The sequence below is a fragment of the Stegodyphus dumicola genome, chromosome 3 (assembly GCF_044657685.1).
Source record: "Stegodyphus dumicola isolate Sdum_Otavi_A_Nest chromosome 3, ASM4465768v1".
Lineage (NCBI taxonomy): Eukaryota > Metazoa > Arthropoda > Arachnida > Araneae > Eresidae > Stegodyphus > Stegodyphus dumicola.
Genome location: NC_140770.1, coordinates 36,502,424 through 36,524,067, shown reverse-complemented (window position 1 = coordinate 36,524,067; position 21,644 = coordinate 36,502,424). Strand labels below are relative to the sequence as shown.

Below are 21,644 nucleotides of genomic sequence, written 5' to 3'. Positions count from 1 at the left end.
GCATCGGGTATGCTTTCTATATCACCACGAACGAAAGAAGGGAGAAAATACCTTATAAGATGTTAATTAAACTGATATTTCAAACTTTTCGCGTTAAAACATTCCATATTTTTTTAGGTTAGGATTCGAAGATTTTAAGCTCGAATCACTTTCAAAATTCTTGGGGCTCGAAAAATTGAAAATTCTATCCCTAGAAAGGATGATTTTATTTTCATTTTCGACATAAAGTAAATTTTTCATTTTTGATTTCATTTTTTGATATATTGAACAATAGGATAGGAATTATAGAAAAAAAAGCATAGTTTTAATGAGTATCCTTATCTGAACAATTTGAAGACTGCTGCTCTATATCGTAACTCAACTTAGATTTCTTATGTCCAATGATATACTTAAAACAATTTCTAAAACATTAGCATTATCTTTTCAGAATACATCCTAGAATACCGTCGGCACAATGAAGAATGGAACCCAATCCACGTTCCGAGAGACAAATCCTCTTTTCAACTGAGTCGGCTGGACAATTCCATGACGTACGAAGTTCGGTTGGCGGCTTACAACGAGCATGGTAGAGGTGAATTCTCCTCCGCTTTGGCTTTCACAACTACAGAACGAGGTAATGTATTGATTTCTCGGATCTCGTATTCGTGCATATATTTCGGCAATTCTCAGTGGCTTGTTGGCAAATTAGTTAAAACCATTTGATCGTGAGCTATCGCATTACAAGTTTAAATGACTCAAAATCTCAATTCTGCGAAAAGGGACATTGGCGCAATGTACCTTCTAAGATTTTAGAAATAAACATTAGTTGTTAATTCTTGATATTGAAACATGTGTTAAATTTAGACGAGATCAGAAGATTGCATAATGTATTTTCGGAATAATGTGTTTTTAGAGTTGTGCTTAAAGAGGAAATTGTGTATAATTTACTCGTAGATAAAGTGAAATCACATATATTTAGAACATTAGACAAATGTTCTTTTCAGTCACATTCAAGTAATTAGTCTTACTGTTATCATCTCTTTTCATTTACAGATAACTACTTTATTCAGGTTACTATTCAGTTTTTCTTGTTTTTTTTTCCAAAAGTTACAGTGCATATGCCATGGACATCAATTGTTCAGTTAGTGTATAAGTAATTTCACAAATGTAGGTATCTCTTTAAATATTAATTTGCTCAGTTTGTATTAAATGAAAATTTCAAACTGATATTTAGTGAACAGTTTTAATTTATGAAATATTCATTAGACCAGCGCAGGTTTTCAGGAATGCAAAACAGATGCTTACAGTAGGATGTAAAATATTTTGTAGCATTTCATGTAAGCATGTATTGAACATTAAAATTCATTTTCTGTAACGTGCACCCCTTTTAAGGAGCGATAGTTCGAAACATAATAGCCGGAATGCAGTTTATTAAGTAAATAAAATGTTTCTCAGATTTAAAATATCATCATCTTCAAGTTGTGCATGAAACGTGGAAGGAACTACAAAAGCGGCATAAATACGTTTCTAGTTCTTGCATTACTTATGTTACAAACTGTAACAAATTTGTTGGTCAGAAGAAACGAAATATAGAAATCTAGAATTCAAATATCATATATGTATATCATCGACAAACTTCAGATATGTTTAAAGATGTTAACACTTAGTTGGAATGCTTTGTTTATTTTCACTAAAGCCTATTACCAAATTATAATATTCATAACGTTTTCAAAATGTCATGTGTTACTTCAAGAAATTATATACTCGGTTAATTGTGTTTTATTTGTCAACAATTACCAAAACGATTTGTTGGAATATAAGTGCGGAAAGTCAAACAGTACTACAACTGCTGTTTCGAGAAAGAGGCAAAAATATGTATAAACTCAGAAAAAACATAAAAAGAATCTTCCAGAACTTTTTTGCAAAATGATAAGAATTGAAACTCTTTATCTCATTTATTGGTTGCAAAAGAAAAGTAAATGAACTAAGAATGAAGTTCTTTAAAGATCAAACGTTAACGTTATATATGATTAAAGACATTATTCGTAAAGGATCACATTTTTTAATTTCTGAGACGCAGTATCAGGGTATCTTAGCATTTTATTTATAATTTTTTAAGCTCTTCAGGTGACGCTGAATGTTACCAGCATGGCCTTACAACTCTAGTTAACTGTTTTAGATCCAAAAAGAAGAAAATTTAACTAGGAGAATTTGTATAATATTGAAGAAACTTGCGCTACATAATTTCCAAGCCAAAACGTGCATCTTTCTATAACTGCGAGTACAGAAATAAGATAAAGAACTCCGGTGCGTATCTAGCTCAAATGTACACAGGTGCACTTCTGGTCAAACGACAGGATTTTGAGTTCTCTGTTGCCATCTATTGATGGAAAAGTGAACAAAAAGCAAGTAAAAACCAAGTTCGTTAAAAGGATTTGTAATATCCTAGCTAAACTAGAGTTCCTTGAGAGCTAGAACTATGTAGCGACTATGAGTTCTTGTATCGTAAGTAACAAGTCCAAAGAAGGATTAGATTTCCCTTTTAGTCCAACACAAAATGAATGTACAGATGGCCCCTCTCGGACTTACAAGAAGCCTCCACTCGGGCTTTAACTCAAAATAGAAAATATAAAGTAATCTCATACTAAAAATTATTCAACCGAAGCTGCACATAATCAACTAGCGGAGTTAGCCCCTTATTTAAAAATCACAGGCGTTTACTAAGAGGGTAGTAGAATAGCAAGCTTAAACTAGTAGCAACAACTTGATCGAAAGGGGTTAGAACACGCTCTCCTACTGAAGTGATCCAGACTTCAGCTTAATTACTCGTTTCTACCTCATTTGCATAAATCGTAATCCTGAAAACTAATTCTGGCAGGGAAATGTAAGTGAGAATTTAAAACGTATAGGAAAGTCTTGTTCCAAAATTAAAGTAACTATTTGAAAAATAAAGTAATATCCTACAGATAAATCGAAGTCAAAATATGAATCATTAATTACGATAGAAAGACATTTATGAGTACAAATTCTTCCAGGTAATCTAATTCGTCAAATGCAGACCTTTTCTGAAATCCTTTGGCAGTACAGAATTGAGAAGTGTATATGCATTACAATTTTTGGTGACTTTTCTCAGTATGCGCAATTATACTGAAGTAAACGACATTTGTTTCAAGTATTTTTGGTGTATAACGATAGACGTATCCTAATAGCTATCTGAAGATCTAAATGTACGATTCTGGCTAACGCCACCGTTTACTTTCAACTGCTCCTTTCTGCCAGAGTCATTTCGTCTGCATAATAATATTGTGGCAGCCATGAAAACCACCAGACTTAACATACTAAAAAATTAGTACTAAAAAATAAAAAATTAGATTACTACTACTAAAATACTAAAAATACTAAAAAATTAGAATTAGTATACAAATACTAAAAAATTAGATTCTAAAAATTTGATTTTCAAAAAGAAATTTTGAATCTACATAAAGACATTTACATTTTGTAAATAGAATTTGTCAGCTGATGGGAACTGAAAGTATAATAATTCAGCATTTGTTCAACGCGCACTTTTCAAGAATATTTCTTTGGAAGTTCGCTGTAAAATTCATTTAATTTTTAAAAACTTCATTTTTTTAAGCAAACCATGAACGTAAGGAACAAAAATAAGTTGCGGATACTTCAGTCATACCTAATAACGTATAAGGAAAAAAACTATACATTATACATGTTTTAATAACATGAGTTAACACGTAAAGTTATTTGTACTAAGAAGTTAAGTTAAAATTTAGTTACTATAAAAGTTTTGGTCATATGCAACTAAAATTAAACCCGTGGAGTAGCAAACAATGCTGATTTTAAATAAAAAATTAGCCAAAGAGAAATTTATCTGAATTGAATGTAATCATTCTTATACATAACATTTTTATATCATCACTTCTATGAGTCCTTGAAAATCTGTTAATATCCCAATGTAAATCGTATAGAAAGCATGATCGTTTTACTTTTAGTCATATTTTTATTTTTAGTCATCACTTAAAACCATAAGTTTGAAGCGATGAAAAAATAAATCTTTTGTTTACTATACCGCTGGCCATTGTTCTATTTTTAGTCAAGAATATTATGATTCCTAAATTATTTTACATTATTTTCATTTCATTTAATTAAAACAATGTAGTTTAAAAATATTTCCATGTAATATTAAAAATACATTTTAAATTACATGTACCATGTAATTTAAAAATATGTATTTTATTTTATACTTTTTAGTATATAGAATACGGAATGGCAATAAGAAAAAAAATCCTGTCTTTGAAGTAGGAAAATTGCTCCCTTTAATTTGGATAAAGATTATATTCAGTTCAATTAATTTTTTATTTTAGTCTCATCATCACTTAAAACCATAAGTCTGAGATAACCTAAAATTAATGCTGGCCATCCAAAATGCAGCACGAAGAAGGACAAGAGATATCAAAGTCAAATTGATTTCAGAAATTACACATAGTATCAGTGTTAATTGATTTAAAATACAGCCTTCTTTAAGGTGAGGAAGGCAAGAAAATTAGTGATGAATGTTGGAATCCACGTTTGGGGTCAAAAATCGTTGCTATACGCCGCTGCATTGAATGAAAGAAGCTTTGGATGTGTTGCTGGGGAATGGCAGGCCATGCTGTCTCAACACGTAGCCAAAGTTCATCTGTTGTACCTGCGGGTGCAGCATGCCGGGCTAACCGTTCTCCAGTCATTGACCAGGCATGTTCGATGGGTGATAGATCTGGAGAAAGGGCAGGCCAGGTAACAATGCAATATGGTAAGCTAAGAAATAGCCTGAACATTGCGTGCAATGTGTGGTCACGCAGTGTCCTGTTGGAAGTAGTCGCAAGCAAGCTCTGAAAGTAAGGAAGAAAAACAGATTTCAAAACTCAGAAATATTGCATTGGCTGGTAAGTGTACCGATAAAAGGGGTCGCGGGAGTTTAATCCAGTAACATCCCACAACATAACACCGCGTGAAAGGCTAGCATGATGATGCATAACACAACAGCCATTCTCCACGGTGTCTCCAAACACTGATCCGACCATCACTGGTACTGCAGGCAGAAACCACAATGTCATGTCATTCGGATGCCCATTTCCGCCATTCAGTGCACACTGTAAACACAAACGTCTTTGGTTTAAATTAAAGTAAGGTACTCGAAGCAATGGACGCTAAGTGGACAGTCCATTATATTATCGTATTGCACTCTTCATTGTACTATAAGAGACATGAAATTATTCATGCAGATACTGATTTTGTGTTATAGTCTGCATTCATTGTGATATGGTGGCAGGTGTAGAGTGCGTTGCATCAATGCCCTGCGCTCAATATGCTTCCCATGGAGAGGTGCGAGTAAGCGATTGCAATAACTGCTGTCCGTTAGTCGTTCCCTCCTGCATCCATCATTTCCGTGTTCACATGACTCATGCTTCGCTATATCGGGCACGATGACCGATTTCCCAGTAAGATAATCCGCAGTCTCTGGTATACAACATTTTTGCCTTGGCCGAACTCAGAAATGGGTTCGAGTGATGCTCGTGTTTTTTCTACGAGTCATGCCGAAGCTGCACCCAAAAAAAAATCGCATGAGAGAACAAATCACGTTATTTGAAACGGCAGTCTTTCCTCCCTTTACAAACGAATTGCAAGAATGGATGTAGTCGCCCATGATGCGCTTGAAACACCGCCAGAATTGCATTCGAAATTCTCAAAGACATTCATTTTGAAGATTGCTTCTCATTATGCCTCTTGGAACAGGTACGGTTTGGCTTATTTGAATATGGTAAAACACGTTGAGGCTATCTGCTTTAGGACAGAGATGTCATTCTGAAAAACTTTCTGAGGAACACTGATTCTTGTCTACGTTGCACATGCGAAAAATCACAAAACCAAACATGCAGCTAGCCCTTCGCCTGGAATTTAACCCAGGTTGAACTATCAGTTTTCAGGATCCCTGAACAATCCGTGTTCAGGGGCCGCTTGTGGGTTTCCTTGGAGCAAAAATCAATGAATTGCGATGATTAGTTTGTCCATTAAAAAGGAATTTTGGTAAAACTTTTAATATGAAATAAAAAATAGATACATCGAAGTTTGGAAAATTACATTTGTAATATTTTATTTTCATCACAAATGTGTATTGAGAAAAATTTCAAAAAAAAAAATCAGCCAAATTGAAAAGTCTGAAAATTTATTTCAAAGTTTTAGCCAAATAAACAGAGGTGGAAAAAACCGTTAGAAGTTACAAACAATCTTCATTTGGACTAGTGATTCTAGTTATATTCGATGGTACAAAGTTCAAAATTTCGCGCTGATTAATTTAACTGTTAAAAGGAATTTCTGAAAAAAATGCACTAAATGCAAAAACTATTTCCATTGAATTTTGAAGTGGGAAACTGCATTATCAGAGCAATAAGTGCTTGTGAAAAACTGAAGTAAAAAAGGCAATAAAGGAGGCTCAAAATTAGAGAAACAAAGTTAAAGAAAACGGTGTAAAAAATACCTATGAAGCAAAGTACTATATATTAAAAATAAATAAATAAAGGTTAAAAGAAATGAAGAAAAGATAAGAGCGCATAAAAAAGATATTGTTTTTTTGTTTCAATTTTATGTTTCGCAATAACGTCATTAATATCGATTTTTTATCAGAAACATTAGTAATTACATAAATCTTTTCCTTGAATGGCAATAATGCCTGCTTCTCTATTGATAATGAGCTTTTGTGATTTCTTGAAATCTCGTGGGATGTGTTCCTTCAGTAACAAATGAATGTAATTTCCCTTAGATTAAAATAGCATAAGCTTATTTTCTTACTATTGTTTCATCACCATCCAAATGATCTCACGTATTCCATAATCCTTACCATCGTCTGCTGGAGATAATAAAACAAAATTTAAAGAAAAAATTATGTATTTTTATTATTTTTCTATTTATTCCAAATATTAGGTTTTATTTTAACCAGTATGCATTACATTTTTTTCATATATTGCTTATATATCATGCTTTCATAATTCTTTTTACCTTTTGTTATGCTTCAGTTTTACTTCCTTTAATAACATAAAAGTTTATTTCGAAGCTTTCATAAATGATATTAAGGTTTAGCTGATTTCTCATACACGTATATATATATATATATGCATTCGTTCCAATGGAATGTATCGTTCTGTTGTTACAGCTAATGATAGAAAAATGGCATTCCCTGAAACAATGAAAGTAGCAATAGCGCGAAAGAGTAATTTTCGGAAGTAGAACACGAAAAAACCATTTTCCTGTCTTAACTTCTTAAGACGAATTTCTCCATTAATAGGTCCTGGCCAAGCACACACATCTTCTGTAAAGGGTTTTAAGAGAAAAAGCAGCTTAAAAAGAATAGAAGACACTGAAAAGCGGCTTATAAAAAAGTAAAAATAGTGAAGCTCGAAATGTCATCAATTTAAAGATTTGGTCTTGCAGAAAAAGGTTTCGCAATCAGTAAAAATTCTACGGTAGAAAAAGAAGCTCTGTAACAATTTTAAAAGGGTTTCTCCTATCTATTTAATTTCAATCTATGTATATTTTCTCAACACATGTTATTTATAAGCTGGTATACGTAAATCCGATAAACATAAGTTCGAAGGAAATCTAAATTCCATTTTTAATTTTCTTTAAACTGAGTTTAAAAATAAAATAAAGCTCGCATACAGTTCAGTTAGCTAAATTCAATTTAATTTTAAAAACTTTTCCCTTTATACGTCTGAGTTTACATTATATGCAGTAAATTAGATAGTGAGCATATAGCATGAGTCATTACACGTAGTGAATTACATTGTATAAATTTCAGTGTCATACTAAGTCTCTACTTTCAGTAAACAAATTCAATGAGAAAACATTACAACTATTACAATGCGTTAGAATACCGATTTATATGGAAAACAATAGAAAAGAAACCACTTCAGATAGCACGTTTTTTCTAATTAAGGTAACGCATCAGGACTTCGTTACGAGCAATTATAGTGTGACAACTCTTTTATGGAAAATTTGTATAAAGTAACACAGTATATAAAGTAATAACAGGCTCTACAGTTCAGAATTTTTTTACATGTGTAATAACCATTTTCAGAATTTTTTTACATGAAGGAAGCAATAAAAAGTAAGTTCTTAGAAGACTAGAAATAACTGTTTCCGGCTATTTTCTACCGTTTCAGATAAGCCAGGCTTCGCTCATACAGAATTTACTGTTTAAGTTTCTCTTCACAAAGCTATGATGAAATGAAGTTTACATAATAGTAGGACTGTTTATCAAAGACCTACGTAACAGGAAAAAAAAAAAAAAACCTGAACTCTCTCTCTCTCTCTCTCTCTTTTTTTTTTTCCCCTACTGTTTCGGCTAAGCAAAATTTACTATTTCAGATTTTCGTTATCGCTTTAAAGCAGGGTTTCTTAAACTTTTTCCAGTCGCGACCCCCTTTTATCACTGAGATTTTTTCGCGATCCCAGGATCCCATAATATTTACAAATATTTTGTGAGACCCCCATAAGTATTGTGCAAATCCGACACACGCGAAAGCGAAACTGTCAATTTTTCACTTGTACTGTAATATACTATTGCAGGTATAGGGCATTAACTTTAATTTCTAATTTTAAGACATAGAAAAATGTGAAAATTTTAGATAATTAACAGACGAAATGATAGCGTCACGTGCAAAGCAAGGAAAATGAACGTTTATATTATAAAAAGAATGCGTCGAAACTTTTCCGTGTTTTTCTTTGTCTGTATTGTCTTATCTTTATCTATTGTCATATATATTGAGTAAAAAATATTGAGTAATAATAATATATATTGAGTAATAATAATTTTACAACTTGGTAATTGTAAAATTATTATAATACCTTGAAGATATATCAAAACTGCTAAAATGTTTGGCGACCCCCTGCTGCAGATCCAGAGACCTCCTTGGGGGGTTGCGACCCACAGTTTAAGAAACCCTGCTTTAAAGGATATGATGTGATGATTTCAAGCAAAAGTAACTTTATTTTTCATAGATCTTTGTAATAGAACTTTTAAAAAACTGAAAATGACTGGTTTCGGACTTTTGTTTTCACATTTTCAGATAAGTAAATTCCGGTTAAACAGGATTTACCGTATAAGTTTATACAGTTTGTCTTTCTGTGGCTGTGGAAGTATAAACTAGTTTCAGACTCCTAACATACGTAACGCGAATTATTGCTGCATCTGAAATTGACTGCAAAGTCTTTAAAAAGGTTTTAAAATACCCTTTTAATTTAAACACAAACTTTGAACGTGAACGCAGTTCTCGTACTAGCGGGATCGATTGTCACCTGTGGCGATGTAACTAAGATAACAGTCATTTAGATAAAAACATAGGTTAGTAGTCAATTACATTATTAAATTTTAACTCGAAGTTGGCTCAAAACTTTAACCGGCGTAACGATTTAATGTCGGCAACAAATAACGCAAAGCCGGATAACTACAAATTTCATAGGGATAGCAGAACTAAAGCAGAAATCCTCGAGAGGCAGAATCAAGCTCATTCTTACAATCCAAAAATCTCAGCTTAAATACTCTCTAACTGATTTACATTTTTGGTAAGGAAACTGAAAGGAAAAGTTATAGTCAATGTTGAAATTATAAATAACTGGTTAATTTAAGTAATAAATGCTACAAGCTTCACGTCATCACTGTATAAATCTGTAATGCGATGATTTAATATATGAGAAATTCTGATTTTCAAAGACTTCCGTAACAGAAATCTAAAATTTCCCATTGAATGACATATAATCTCTAAAATTTGAGATTATATCTATATATGGCCATGCAAAGCGGGCTCATAAGCACTGAAAGCAACTATAAAGTAAGTATAACCAGCAAATATATAAAACTTAATGTAGCATCCTCATATCTATGATAGCATACATTTTCATTTTTCATTAAATCGACTATTTAAATTATTCCTTTTTTTTACACTGATAATCAACAGCAAATAGGTATTATATGCATTTCCATTGTGTTCAGTAATAGTAAAAAAATGAATGTAAAAAGAACTTTCTTGGTAATCGGTATTTGCAGCTGCTGTTAGAATAAAATTATACATTACTGTAAATAATAGTTGCTTTCAGAAATTGCATAGCTTTTCATGTAAAACCAGAATCGAATTAATAGCGTTTTTAAAATTAATAAAAACAATGAAACCTTTAAAGCTTGAAGTATTTTTTACATCTTCATTTTATGTAATTTTATGATTTAAAAACTATACAACAGACAATAATGCTTTTAACTCATTGAAACTTCAGCTATCATATTTCATATAAAATGGGTCACAGAATTTTGTCTATACTGTGTATTTGGAGAAGGAATAAAAGATTTCCTTTAATTTCATTATGAACCCAAATTTTAAATTGATGTTTTTTGCTCAGAAAGCATATTTCACATGAAAATTAAAATGAAGAGAACGTTAATTATCTGAATCTGTCACAGAACCCTATATTTATAATAAAAATTAAAATATCCAAAATCTTATTTTTTAAACAAGGATTGATATCAACAAAGAATGAGAAGGATAAGATACAAAGGATACGAAGGATAAGATATTAACAAATTAATTAAAGTAACAAGTAAAAATATAGTGCTTGCATACTCAAATGGCTCGATTTCGAAAAGAAACTTATACTGAAAACTATTTTATATGAATAATATCAAAGTATAATATGAGCTTTCTTATTTTGTAGTCGTTGGTTTTAACGGCAAATTCTCAGAAGTAAGTTTAAAACAATTCAATTTATTTTTAGTAATTTGCTATCATGAAATTTTATATTTTAGTTGTTATGGATATGCTTTAAAAGACACTCAAATTTCTGTAATATCTTTAACGACGACTAAAATTCTTCCTTTAGAAACAAATATCGGATTTCGATCGTCGGAAGAAGATGTACCATTCTATTTCCGGCATTACTTCGTACTCCCAGTGGCAGCTTCTGTGGTCGTTATAGTTACCACTGTTGTGTTCGCATGGGTCTGCTACAAAAGAGTAGTTTTCAGGCAACACAGGCATTTAGGTAAGCATAACTAATTTTCACTGATTCAAAGTTTCTGAAGCTGGGCATCAAAATATCATATTATCAGAATTAGTTATAAGTATTATTAAAATGTTACTAATCACAATACGCAGCTTTCTTCTGTGTTAATTGCCTGCTTCAAACTTAACTATTCCTGAAATTAGTATATTTCAATTAGACAAACATAAATGCGAGCAAATATATTGTTGCAGTGACCTGAAAACACCATTATTAATTGTAAAAAACACTTTACTGGAATTCCCAACGTATTACAGATGACTAATGCGATGCAAATATCAGTTTCAGTTCTCATTCGTTTATCAAAAAGTTCATTGATATGCATGCAATCGACTTCAAAATGCGTCGTGACTTTAAAATTTGCTACTGCCGACTCTTCTATCAGCATCTTAAAGTCAGGAGCAGTTCTGCTGAGTATTTGAAACTCGAAATTAAATTGTCAAATTCTGCAGTTAACATTTCAGCCACAAATGAACAAGCAATTCAATCTGCCAAGTATACGTCCCGGCAAATACACCCGACATTTCATAACGAAGTATTTGACAATTAGGAATGCAGTTATGGTATACTTCTTACTATAACAAATTATGAATTGTTTACAATTTGATGCCAAATTCGCTTTACGAAGTGTCAGTTCCCACATTCCATACATCTTAGATAAAACATATATAGCATTTAATTACTCTATAATCAGCAATTTAAACTGATTAAACTGAAAACTTTCTTGACAGGATATTTCATTGCAAAATAGCCACAACATCAATGCAGGAAACCGACCCCTTTACAGCGTACAGACCTTTCCTGTGTAGTTCGGCCTTTCTGCAATTTTAGATGTAAATGTTCTTAATTTCTTTCATACTAATGCAAAACTTTAAGTTTTAAACCACCTCAAGTTACAAAGCACTTCAGATTTAATCCTTAAAGTTGTATTAGTGGCTTAACACTAGACTTTAATATAAAACAAATAATAAATTTCTAATATTTTTTCTTCACAGTTTTGCAACAGCAGTTAGCAGGGCACCTACCAGACGGACAATTAACGATCCATCGTGATGGTTACATACGACCTCCGACGTACAGCCCACCATCCACAAGACATGGAGTAGTGACTTCCACATCCATAGTAGGCATCCTCAACCCCGAAGATGGTTATGATGCTCCTTGGGATGTCAAAAAAGCGCAACAACAGCAGCAGCAACAACAACCACATCCACCTGACGTAAGTGGAAGTCGACAAAACAGCTTGGCCTGAAGAGTTCGATCAAAAACTGATCACAGCAATATGTTCAAGAAATTTTAGAAAACGTCGTGGAACTTATTAAAATTTTTGTCATGAGAATTCGATCCATGTCAGCGTATTATTTTATTATGTTACCATTTTCTAGAAAGATCTTTAACAAAAAGGGCAAAATGGAAAAAAATTTATTTAGATTAATTTAAATAGTATAATCAAACTAAAGGAAATATATGCAATAACTCTTTCATATACTTGTAATTTTTTACAGGATATAATAATGAATGTAGCAGATCTATTAATATGTTCCTTTATTATGAAACTAAAATTTAAAGTATTTTGTCAAGGAAATTAATGTGAAATGTTAACAAATACCATAGAGAGCTTGTACATTACTTTTCTAGCTTCAAATTCTGCATCAACGCTGTAATCATTGTGTAATAAAATACCATTTGGTATTTTATGCAAATTTTGAGCTCAAAAATTGCTCAAGTCAAACGTTTTTAAACATGTATGTTTAAAAAACAAAAACACTTTTTTTTATTCGAAGATACATTTTCCTGCTAATATTATCAAACTTACATCAGATTAACTACTTTTGCATGGTAATTGCGTAATTTTATACAGCTTATTTTTCTTTTTCAAAAGTGAAAAAAAATTTACTATTGAACAATAATTATGAAATTAAAAAGAGATTGATATTATGGAGTAAAATATAAAACTATTATATAATGTAATAAACAGTATACTACATATTATTAATATAATATGTAATATAATTGCTGCATGTTATATAGTTTAATTCATTGCACGTGTTTCATAGTTAAGACAGCGGGTAAAAAACAAGAAAAATGTATTAAAAATATCTTAAAAGTTTTCAGAGATAAGTGAAGTGTTATATCATAAATAGTAATAAAATGCCTGAATTTTTGAAACATATGAGGTTTTTCTGTTATATGCTTATAGAGCTTTTTCTTATTTTGCTCCGGTGCTTAAGTTTTCTTGCATTAAGTCGCAATGATTTTTTGATCACGGTTTGCAGTTAGTTAAATATTATATTTTTCTTTTCTAGCCGCAATCTGGGAGTTACACTCGTCTGAAAAACAGGCCACCGAGTGGCGAAATAAGAAGACTCAGCAACACAGAGAGTAGCTGCTGAATTAAACATTTCAGAATTTAGAATGATTTTTTGCGTAATTTAAGATGCAAATAGAATACTGAACGTACACTTCAAACAAATATTATTAGATATAGAAGATTTTTAAGAAACGTAAAATTGAAAACAAAATTAACTGAAAATAATAATGGCAATTTTCAAACAAAGTTTCAAAAGCATTATTGCTATCATGACAAATAAGTGACAGTTTGTATAACTTGGAGGACGGAAAGACGCGGGACTTTAAGCCATTTTATTTGATTTCTTAGAATTTCAAAAGAGCTCTAGTAAAAAGGAAACAAGTAGGTTGTTAGATTTTCCTTTCCAGTAAAACGTTGGATTTGTGGGAAGGGAAACTCAAGTACTGAGTAAATCAAAACCTTCTTCTTTAAAATTTTATTATTTTATTGCTATGCCAAAAGAGCAAACAATCGATAATTTCCTATGCATTATTATTACCCTAAAAGAGCAAACAATCGATAATTTCCTATGCATTATTATTACCCTAAAAGAGCAAACAATCGATAATTTCCTATGCATTATTATTACCCTAAAAGAGCAAACAATCGATAATTTCCTATGCATTATTATTACCCTAAAAGAGCAAATAATCGATATTTTCCAAAAGTCTTTTGCTTCGAAAGAAATATCTTTCCTGCGCTTTCATGTTTCTTTCTGATCATTTTGCTGCTTCTTATTTTACAAATAAGTTTAAGGAATTTCTTTGAGCGCATTTTCTTTAAAACAATAATAAGAAAACTAGGACCTAGTTTTGTATTTTTAAATTTATTTTCAAAAGAACTTTTGAGGATATATTATTTTTTTGTGAATAAACTTTTTATATTATTAATCACAAGATATAAACATAAATAGCTTGATGCATTGTTTGAAGTAAGTTCGTTCTTTTTATCTAGAAGATAAATTTTATATGATCTTGAATGCTTCGAAAATCGCAGCAGAAGTTCAAAAGTTTAGCATTCTCAGACAGTAAACTAATTCGATATATTTTACATAAAAAGGGTATCTGTGAATGTTATGGAAGATCCCATCTAGTTAATCCATACATTTGTAGAATTAAATGTTGTTTCTTTTGTTAAATTGAATAGAAATAAGAATCAAGATTATAACATTTTCCATGTTTTCAAAATTTCTTTTATAAATGTTTTCAAAATGTATTTTATCATACATAGTATCAATATGGCGTACTAAAAAGCGTTCTTTTTAATTAATGTCATTCGACTTTTTAATTTTAGTTTGAATGCGTAAATTTAATAATTGTGAAACTGTAAATATTTTGAGCATAAAAATTCTGAACTTTACGTACTGTTAAATGTTGTGCCATTACAATGTTATTCAAAGGCCATGTGGATTCGAGCAGTATGATTCAGTGAAACAAAATGCTGTACTGTTTGTCTTTACGTTTCTAAAATGCTTTAAAGTTACAAAATCTCGTTAATATGTTTAAAAATGCTTTTTAAAAATTTTTACAAAATTTAGGGAATATTCTGTTGAAAAATCAAATATATTTCTGTTACATGATTTGTTGCTAAATAATTCGAAGGAAGATGTAAAAGCTATTTTGCTGCCAAATAAGGTAGCCTTTTTTTTGCAAAAGTAGATTGTGGGTGAGATTAAATATATAACTGTAACAAATTAGGATTGGTGACTATGTTATAACCTAAAATTTTTAATTTTCGAAATATATTAGCAACAAGCTTCGGATCTTTTTATGAATTCTGGCATTTCTTTTTGCATTTTATTTGTCAAAATTTAATCTGTCAATGACAAAAAGAATATTTTGTGTTATAAGGTAATTTAAATAAAATTAGCTGAATATTTTCCGTTAACCAAATATCAAGATGTTTTCTAATAATTTTTATTAGAACTTTTCAATATTTGTAAGCACCAAAATTAACTATTAATCAATACTGAAATAATTTACTCCATCTCAAATTTCTTTTCGGAAGAAGCGAATTCTGTTAAAAAAAGTTCACCATTTCAGAATTCTAGGCAAACTAGAAATATCTGTTTCACGGCTTACTTCTTTTGCAGATTCTAATTATCTAGAGTGCCAAAATTTGTAAATAACTTAAAATAATGTTACTAAGTGTTTTTGTTAATGAACTAGGTCTTCCCATGGTAACTTTGCAGAGGAACTCTGGATGATGTTACCTTTAAAAAGCTCTTAATGAGCTCAATTTTAGACGGCCTTCTCGGGAAGAAGTAAACAACTTGCAAAACGATTAAATGGAGTAAACTGCGTGATGTTGTGTTCTCGAACAATTTTCCAGAATAGAACGTAATTTGTATATAGCATTTCTTATAAATAAAATCTGTCCTATAAATACGTAACTTAATTTTAAGAGAAAGTTTTTCATTATAATATTCATTTAAAAATAAATTTCTAAACTAAATCTTACGAAAAGAAATCGCTAACATTTTTCGACATTATAATTAATCTTTTTTATTCTACTGCAGAACTTAGCATTTCAGTAAAACTATGCGTAACAGAGTTCTACAAGGTTTAGGTTAATATTTTATTAATTTAAATATACTTGCTTATTTATCGTTCACTCAAGAACTAACTAATAGTAAGCATAGCCAAGTAAATTCAAGCTAAGTTATTATTACGATTATGACTGGTGAAGATAGGAAGCTTATTTTGCAATTTAATGAAGCAGCCTACACGGTCCAAACAGATGATCTCGATTTAAATCACAGAAGCTTCATATAAGGCGTCTAGAACTTAATAAAGATACTTGTGATTAACCACTCTGACTATCATCAGCTTTTAAATTAAACTCAAACATAGGTACTTGCTATTCAAAGGCGTTGTGTCAGATTGTTTGAGAAACCACCGAGTTCAGACATAGACAATAACAAAAGCCAGGATTTCTGCATGAAATTCATTCAACTGGCAAAAAGTTATCTATTAACTGTCCTCTTTCTTTGGCTCTCCATCTACAGTTAGACGTCTATTTTTCTTAAATACCAACTCTATTTGCATACTTATGGGAAAACACCGAGTTGGAAAAGAAAATTAAAAGAAGCAAAATTGAACCTAAGAATAGATCCATCAAATTAAAACCTTACCATCTGTAAATAATAAAATTTTTATGAACCACTGATTTTTTTTAATATCAGTAAATTTACTCGACTAAAAATTTGCATTTTTTATTACAAGAATTTTTTCCCATCACTAAACATGTGAATTACGCTATTTAATCTCTGGTGGACTCAGTTTCTACTTTAAAATTTAACTGCGTCATATAATTTTAAATTCATTCAAGAGATGAGCATGAAAAAAAGTTTTCATAAGCTTATTAAAAACGATATGCATAAAAATATTTATATAATTTACTATAAATTAAAATTCTGTATTGATTCAAGTATTTTTCTTACAAACTTCCTGGCATAACAATAGTAATTTATTATGTAAATTTTAGTAATTAATAATAGTAATCATAATCAGCTTATTAAAAGCTTTTTATACAATTTGATATGAATTTCGTCATTCCTAGTTGGGTCCAAATCTATCGCTACAGGAATGAAAAACACACATTGTACGCAGACTCCATTTATTCTTTCAAATGCAAACTGTAGGTAGTCCGATGCGTATATCGGTTTCATACATATGGACGGTTTCTATACGATTTCCGTAAACTCACCAGTTTTTTAATTCCTTGCACAAAGTATTATTCCAATGTTGTAAATTTGTTCTCTCGCGTTTTCGTTACTTTTATAATTTTGATACTGACTTTAATGGAATGTTATATATGAAGTGACCAAAACTTGGGAACAAACATATCGGTGATTCTTCAATTAAACCATATACTATTTTTTAAATAAATGTAATGCTGTTTCAATGCTGTCTGATTAGTAGTGATATTAGTTAAGTTTAATAGCTTATTAAATAAAGACCTATTAAATTTCTCATTTTTTTATCATGCGTATATTCATCTACACATGGATGAAAACCCAAAAATCAATTTAATTTCACAAAAATCATTCAGATATTTAGCTTTCTTTGTCATTTAAAATTTTAGCTGCATAAGGTATTTTCTTCCTCCTTTCAGCATGGCCTTCGTGTAAGGGTAACACACTCGGCGCGTATTCGAGAGGTCAAGGTTCGAGTTCCGGCGAGGGCATTCCTCATTTTTCATAGCTCCTGCTTCAAAAAAATAAACCTAATGACTCTACAGCTGGTCATTTCTTTCCAAATTATATGCCATCAATTTTTAATGCTTTTCTTTAGAATCTTAATCTACTATTCGTGATTAATGACAAGTATTATCTTTGAAACTTTTTTTGCCAGTCATTTTGATTCAATCTCCATCCTCTTCTAATTTGGCACCATCTGATTTCTAACCTTTTCTGAAAATGAAAACTCTAAATCATATTTATGACAAACGAAATATTATCACCAAAGCAACATGAGTATTTATAAACAATGAAACAAGTCTTGCGTCGAAATTGGCAGTGATTATGTTGAACGCTCTTATATAACTGAGCTTTCAAAAGAAAACAAAATGGCTAACCAATAACTTAAAATGGATGTATGGATCTCATATACACACATTAATTACTTTATCATAATATGTCAACCAATATTTTCTTCAATAATATGATTACTAATATTAGCTTAGTTACCGATAGTTCAAACATTTTTTAAAAATACGAAAACTAATATTTTCTTTCTATACAGACTGGTTTAAATGTTTTACTATAGAGATTGTGTTTTCTACTCATCAATATTTTATTTATCTACTGATTCGAAATATTCTTCTTTAAAATATCACAGGATGTAGTGCATTAACATTTACCTCTCAGAAAAACGTTCTTACACCTTTTTCACAATCCAACGTCTTAGAAGTTTTTCATTATTTAGTACATTTGTCAGTAGCAAATTAATAGATTTTAACATTTAGAGCTACGTTATATCTAAGATTTTAAGAAATTATTTATTTTTTAAACAAAAGCAATGACTCTAGAATGCCAGAAAAAAATATCATAAAAGCTAAATTATATATACACGTGAGATAAATACGCGGGCACAAGTGCGTACCCATGCGCATTTTTGTTTCATGCGTAGATTCAACTTTTAATCACTAACAAATTTCCAGTATCTTAAAAGATATTTTATAATTTGATATTGATGAGCTGCATTTCTCTGTAGCGAAGTAATTATGCCATTTTCAAACAAAAAAAGATTAATTATTGGCACTGAAGAGATAAATACCGCTAAGAGCCTGAACTAAAAGATGTTCTTCAAGTTAATAAAAGCGGTTTCGAGGAAGGATATATTTTTGAAATTGAACGTTCGATATATACAATTTAAATAAGTTTAATATTTCATAATAATTCAAGCTGGTGTACATTACTATAATAAAGTCCAGGTATTATAGAAAACAATACTAAGAAATAAACTAAGCTTCTTATATTATTCTCGATTCTACTGAAAAACATGAATTATAATATTTTCTAATCTTTTCTATGAAGAATCACCGATACAACTTGCATGATTCTTCCAAATGTCTGTCTGACTATGCACAAAAATGTGTTTTCTAGGTATGTAGTAACTATCATTTTTCAAAAATGGTGGTGCTAACCAAATTAAGCTTAGATCTAGTTCCGGATATCTGTTAAATGATCATTTTGAAAAGTGTATACTGAAATGTTTTTCTAACTGTTTTCATACGTATCTGTACAAGTAAAAATAAAAATTCATTGCCTTATTTGCAGTGCCTAATTTCATTCCTTAAAATTACATAAAACAGAACAGTTTCTTTTAAACATTTTCATCTCTTTTAAGGTCCAGGCACACAGGGATAATCATTTTATGCTTTTCATTTCAAATGATATAGATGTATCTTCTTTAACTGTCATTTTGATTCCCCCTTTCACATTGAGAAAATGGGGAATAACTATTGTAGCTGACTGTCTAAAATGACAGATAATAAAACAGAATGCTTGGACTATAAATGTTAATATTTTAGCTAACATTGTTTCTCTGTAACTACTTTTTTGTTTTGAAACCATAAACCTGGAATAATTTAAATAAATTCAAATACTAGAACTTAAATGTTCTTTACTTCTCTTTCTCACGAGACTGTCTTTTTCCTCGCTCTCTTCCTTTCTGTAAACCAAGATTCACTTTTTATTATATTATTACGAGGTAATTCTATTTTTATTGCATTTTATTTCAACAACTTAAGAAGATAAAATATTTTTATTTCTGAATAACAGAATGTAAAATGTGCATACATTTTTTACAAAATTAAACAAAAATTGCTTTTTATTTTTCTAAATGTGCAACCCATTTCAACTAAAATAAAAAAAAGTGAAATTAATTTTTATTTAAGTAGGCTGTAAACTAATTACACAATCTTGTTCTATTTTTACCTGCTAAAATTAGACAAGAAAATATTTCAGTTATGCAGGAAACAAAATGAGTAACTTACTTGTATTGATTTAAAATTAAACTTCTAAATTTTACAGTAGACATTACGTAAAGGATTTTCCATTGCTTTTCATAGGCTTCATATGTTATTCGAGAATGTGATTACTTTCGTTTAATACTGATTATTCATTTCGAAATTGTAATAAAGTCTTCTGTTTAATCCACTTTCATTCCCTCTCGATAATGACACAAGATTATTTATACACTGCTGGCCATTCAAATTGCAACACCAGGAGGAATGATCAGAAGAACGTCAAAATTACATGAAACGAAGAAGAAATTAGGAATGAAAATTATTAGTATTTCAGCGCATTTAGACGACGCAAGAAGGGAGAAACGACATCTAAAGCACTGCATAAAAGAGAAGTTGTGCAGTGGATTTCTCATTCGGAAAGCGCTTTATCAGGCCGAAGTTTGCTCAGAATATCGCCTTATACCTCGAATAATAGGAAGAAATGCTTACCAGTAAGTGTCCGAATTCGATATCGTTGCCTGTCGAGAGTGTGAATTATTGTTCCTTGATATCGCCCATCGCCCTGGTCAACATCCATCCACTATCATGCGAATATGGAATCAATGAGTTACTGATGGTCGTACTGTAAGATCTCAACGCCCTCCCATTACTAACGCCCGAGAGGACAGACATACTGTGAAGTCAGCCCTGCAAAACCGTACAACAGAAACACGTACTATTAGTCAGGAAATAGGCATGTTTGCAGCCCGCTCAGTATCCGCTTTTACAGTGCTTGGACATTTGAAGCAGCGTGGACTATCAGCATAGCGACCATTACCCCGGCTTCCCTTGACAATGCAGCAGAGAGAGAGCGATGGCGACTCTGGTTCGCCGAACGACAAAGCTGGATAGAGGAGCGGCGCAATGTCGTCTTTTCAGACGAGTCCCAGTTCTTCGTGCAGTATTTTGATGGCCGTATACGTGTCTGAAGGCTCCGAGAAGATCGCACATTGCCTGCTGGCTTTCGATATCGGCATAGGGGCCCTGCACCTGGTGTGATGGTTTGGTTACTGGGTACCACTGGGTACACGACATGCACATCTCTAATTCGGATCGACGGTGATTTGAACGCAGATCAATACATTTCTGACATCTTACATCCAATGGTTGTGTCCTATCTCCGAGGCCTGCCAAACGCCTCGGAGATGGAACATGTGGTCTTGCATTATCTTCCAACAAGATAATGCAAGACCACATGTTCTATGTCGTGTTCTGTCCTTCCTCGATACACAGGGTACTAGGATGCTGCCCTGGCGTGCACGTTCTCCAGATCTGTCACCCATTGAAAATATCTGGTCATGGGTTGCTGAGAGACTGGCCCGCCACCCCTGTCCAGCTAATACGGTTGATAAAGTGTGGCATAGATGTGAAGCAGCATAGAATGAGTTGCCCAATTCTGTCATCCAACAGCATACTTGTCAATTCAGTGTACCATTATTTGAAAGCCTGGGGAAAAGCTCTGAATAAATGACTTAAATTTAAAATCGTGGCACATGTATCTTTCAGGTTTCTTCGTAAAAAAGGATGCCTGTTATACGGCAAGTATACCTAAAAATTTAAAAATGTAGTTTGAAATTATAGTGCACGTTATACGGCGGATTATAGAGTACATGTCATATGAAATCCAACTATGTTTTAGCTTTGACTAATTGAATTTCAAATAACTCATTTTAAGTGGCGCTATAACGTGAGGCCATTAGGTTTG

General features: G+C 31.5%; 1 protein-coding gene across 1 annotated transcript in view; it reads left to right on the top strand.

The window, feature by feature from the left end:
- LOC118192736 (cell adhesion molecule Dscam1-like) overlaps positions 1 to 19,201 on the top strand; it is a 329,595-nt gene extending 310,394 nt beyond the window's left edge. Inside the window, exons 12-15 of the mRNA XM_085812762.1 lie at positions 428 to 613; positions 10,897 to 11,058; positions 12,072 to 12,295; positions 13,383 to 19,201. Coding sequence (XP_085668888.1) covers positions 428 to 613; positions 10,897 to 11,058; positions 12,072 to 12,295; positions 13,383 to 13,469 — 659 coding nt within the window. The 3' untranslated portion in view covers positions 13,470 to 19,201. The remainder of the gene's footprint in view (positions 1 to 427; positions 614 to 10,896; positions 11,059 to 12,071; positions 12,296 to 13,382) is intronic.
- Positions 19,202 to 21,644: the final 2,443 nt, after the last annotated feature.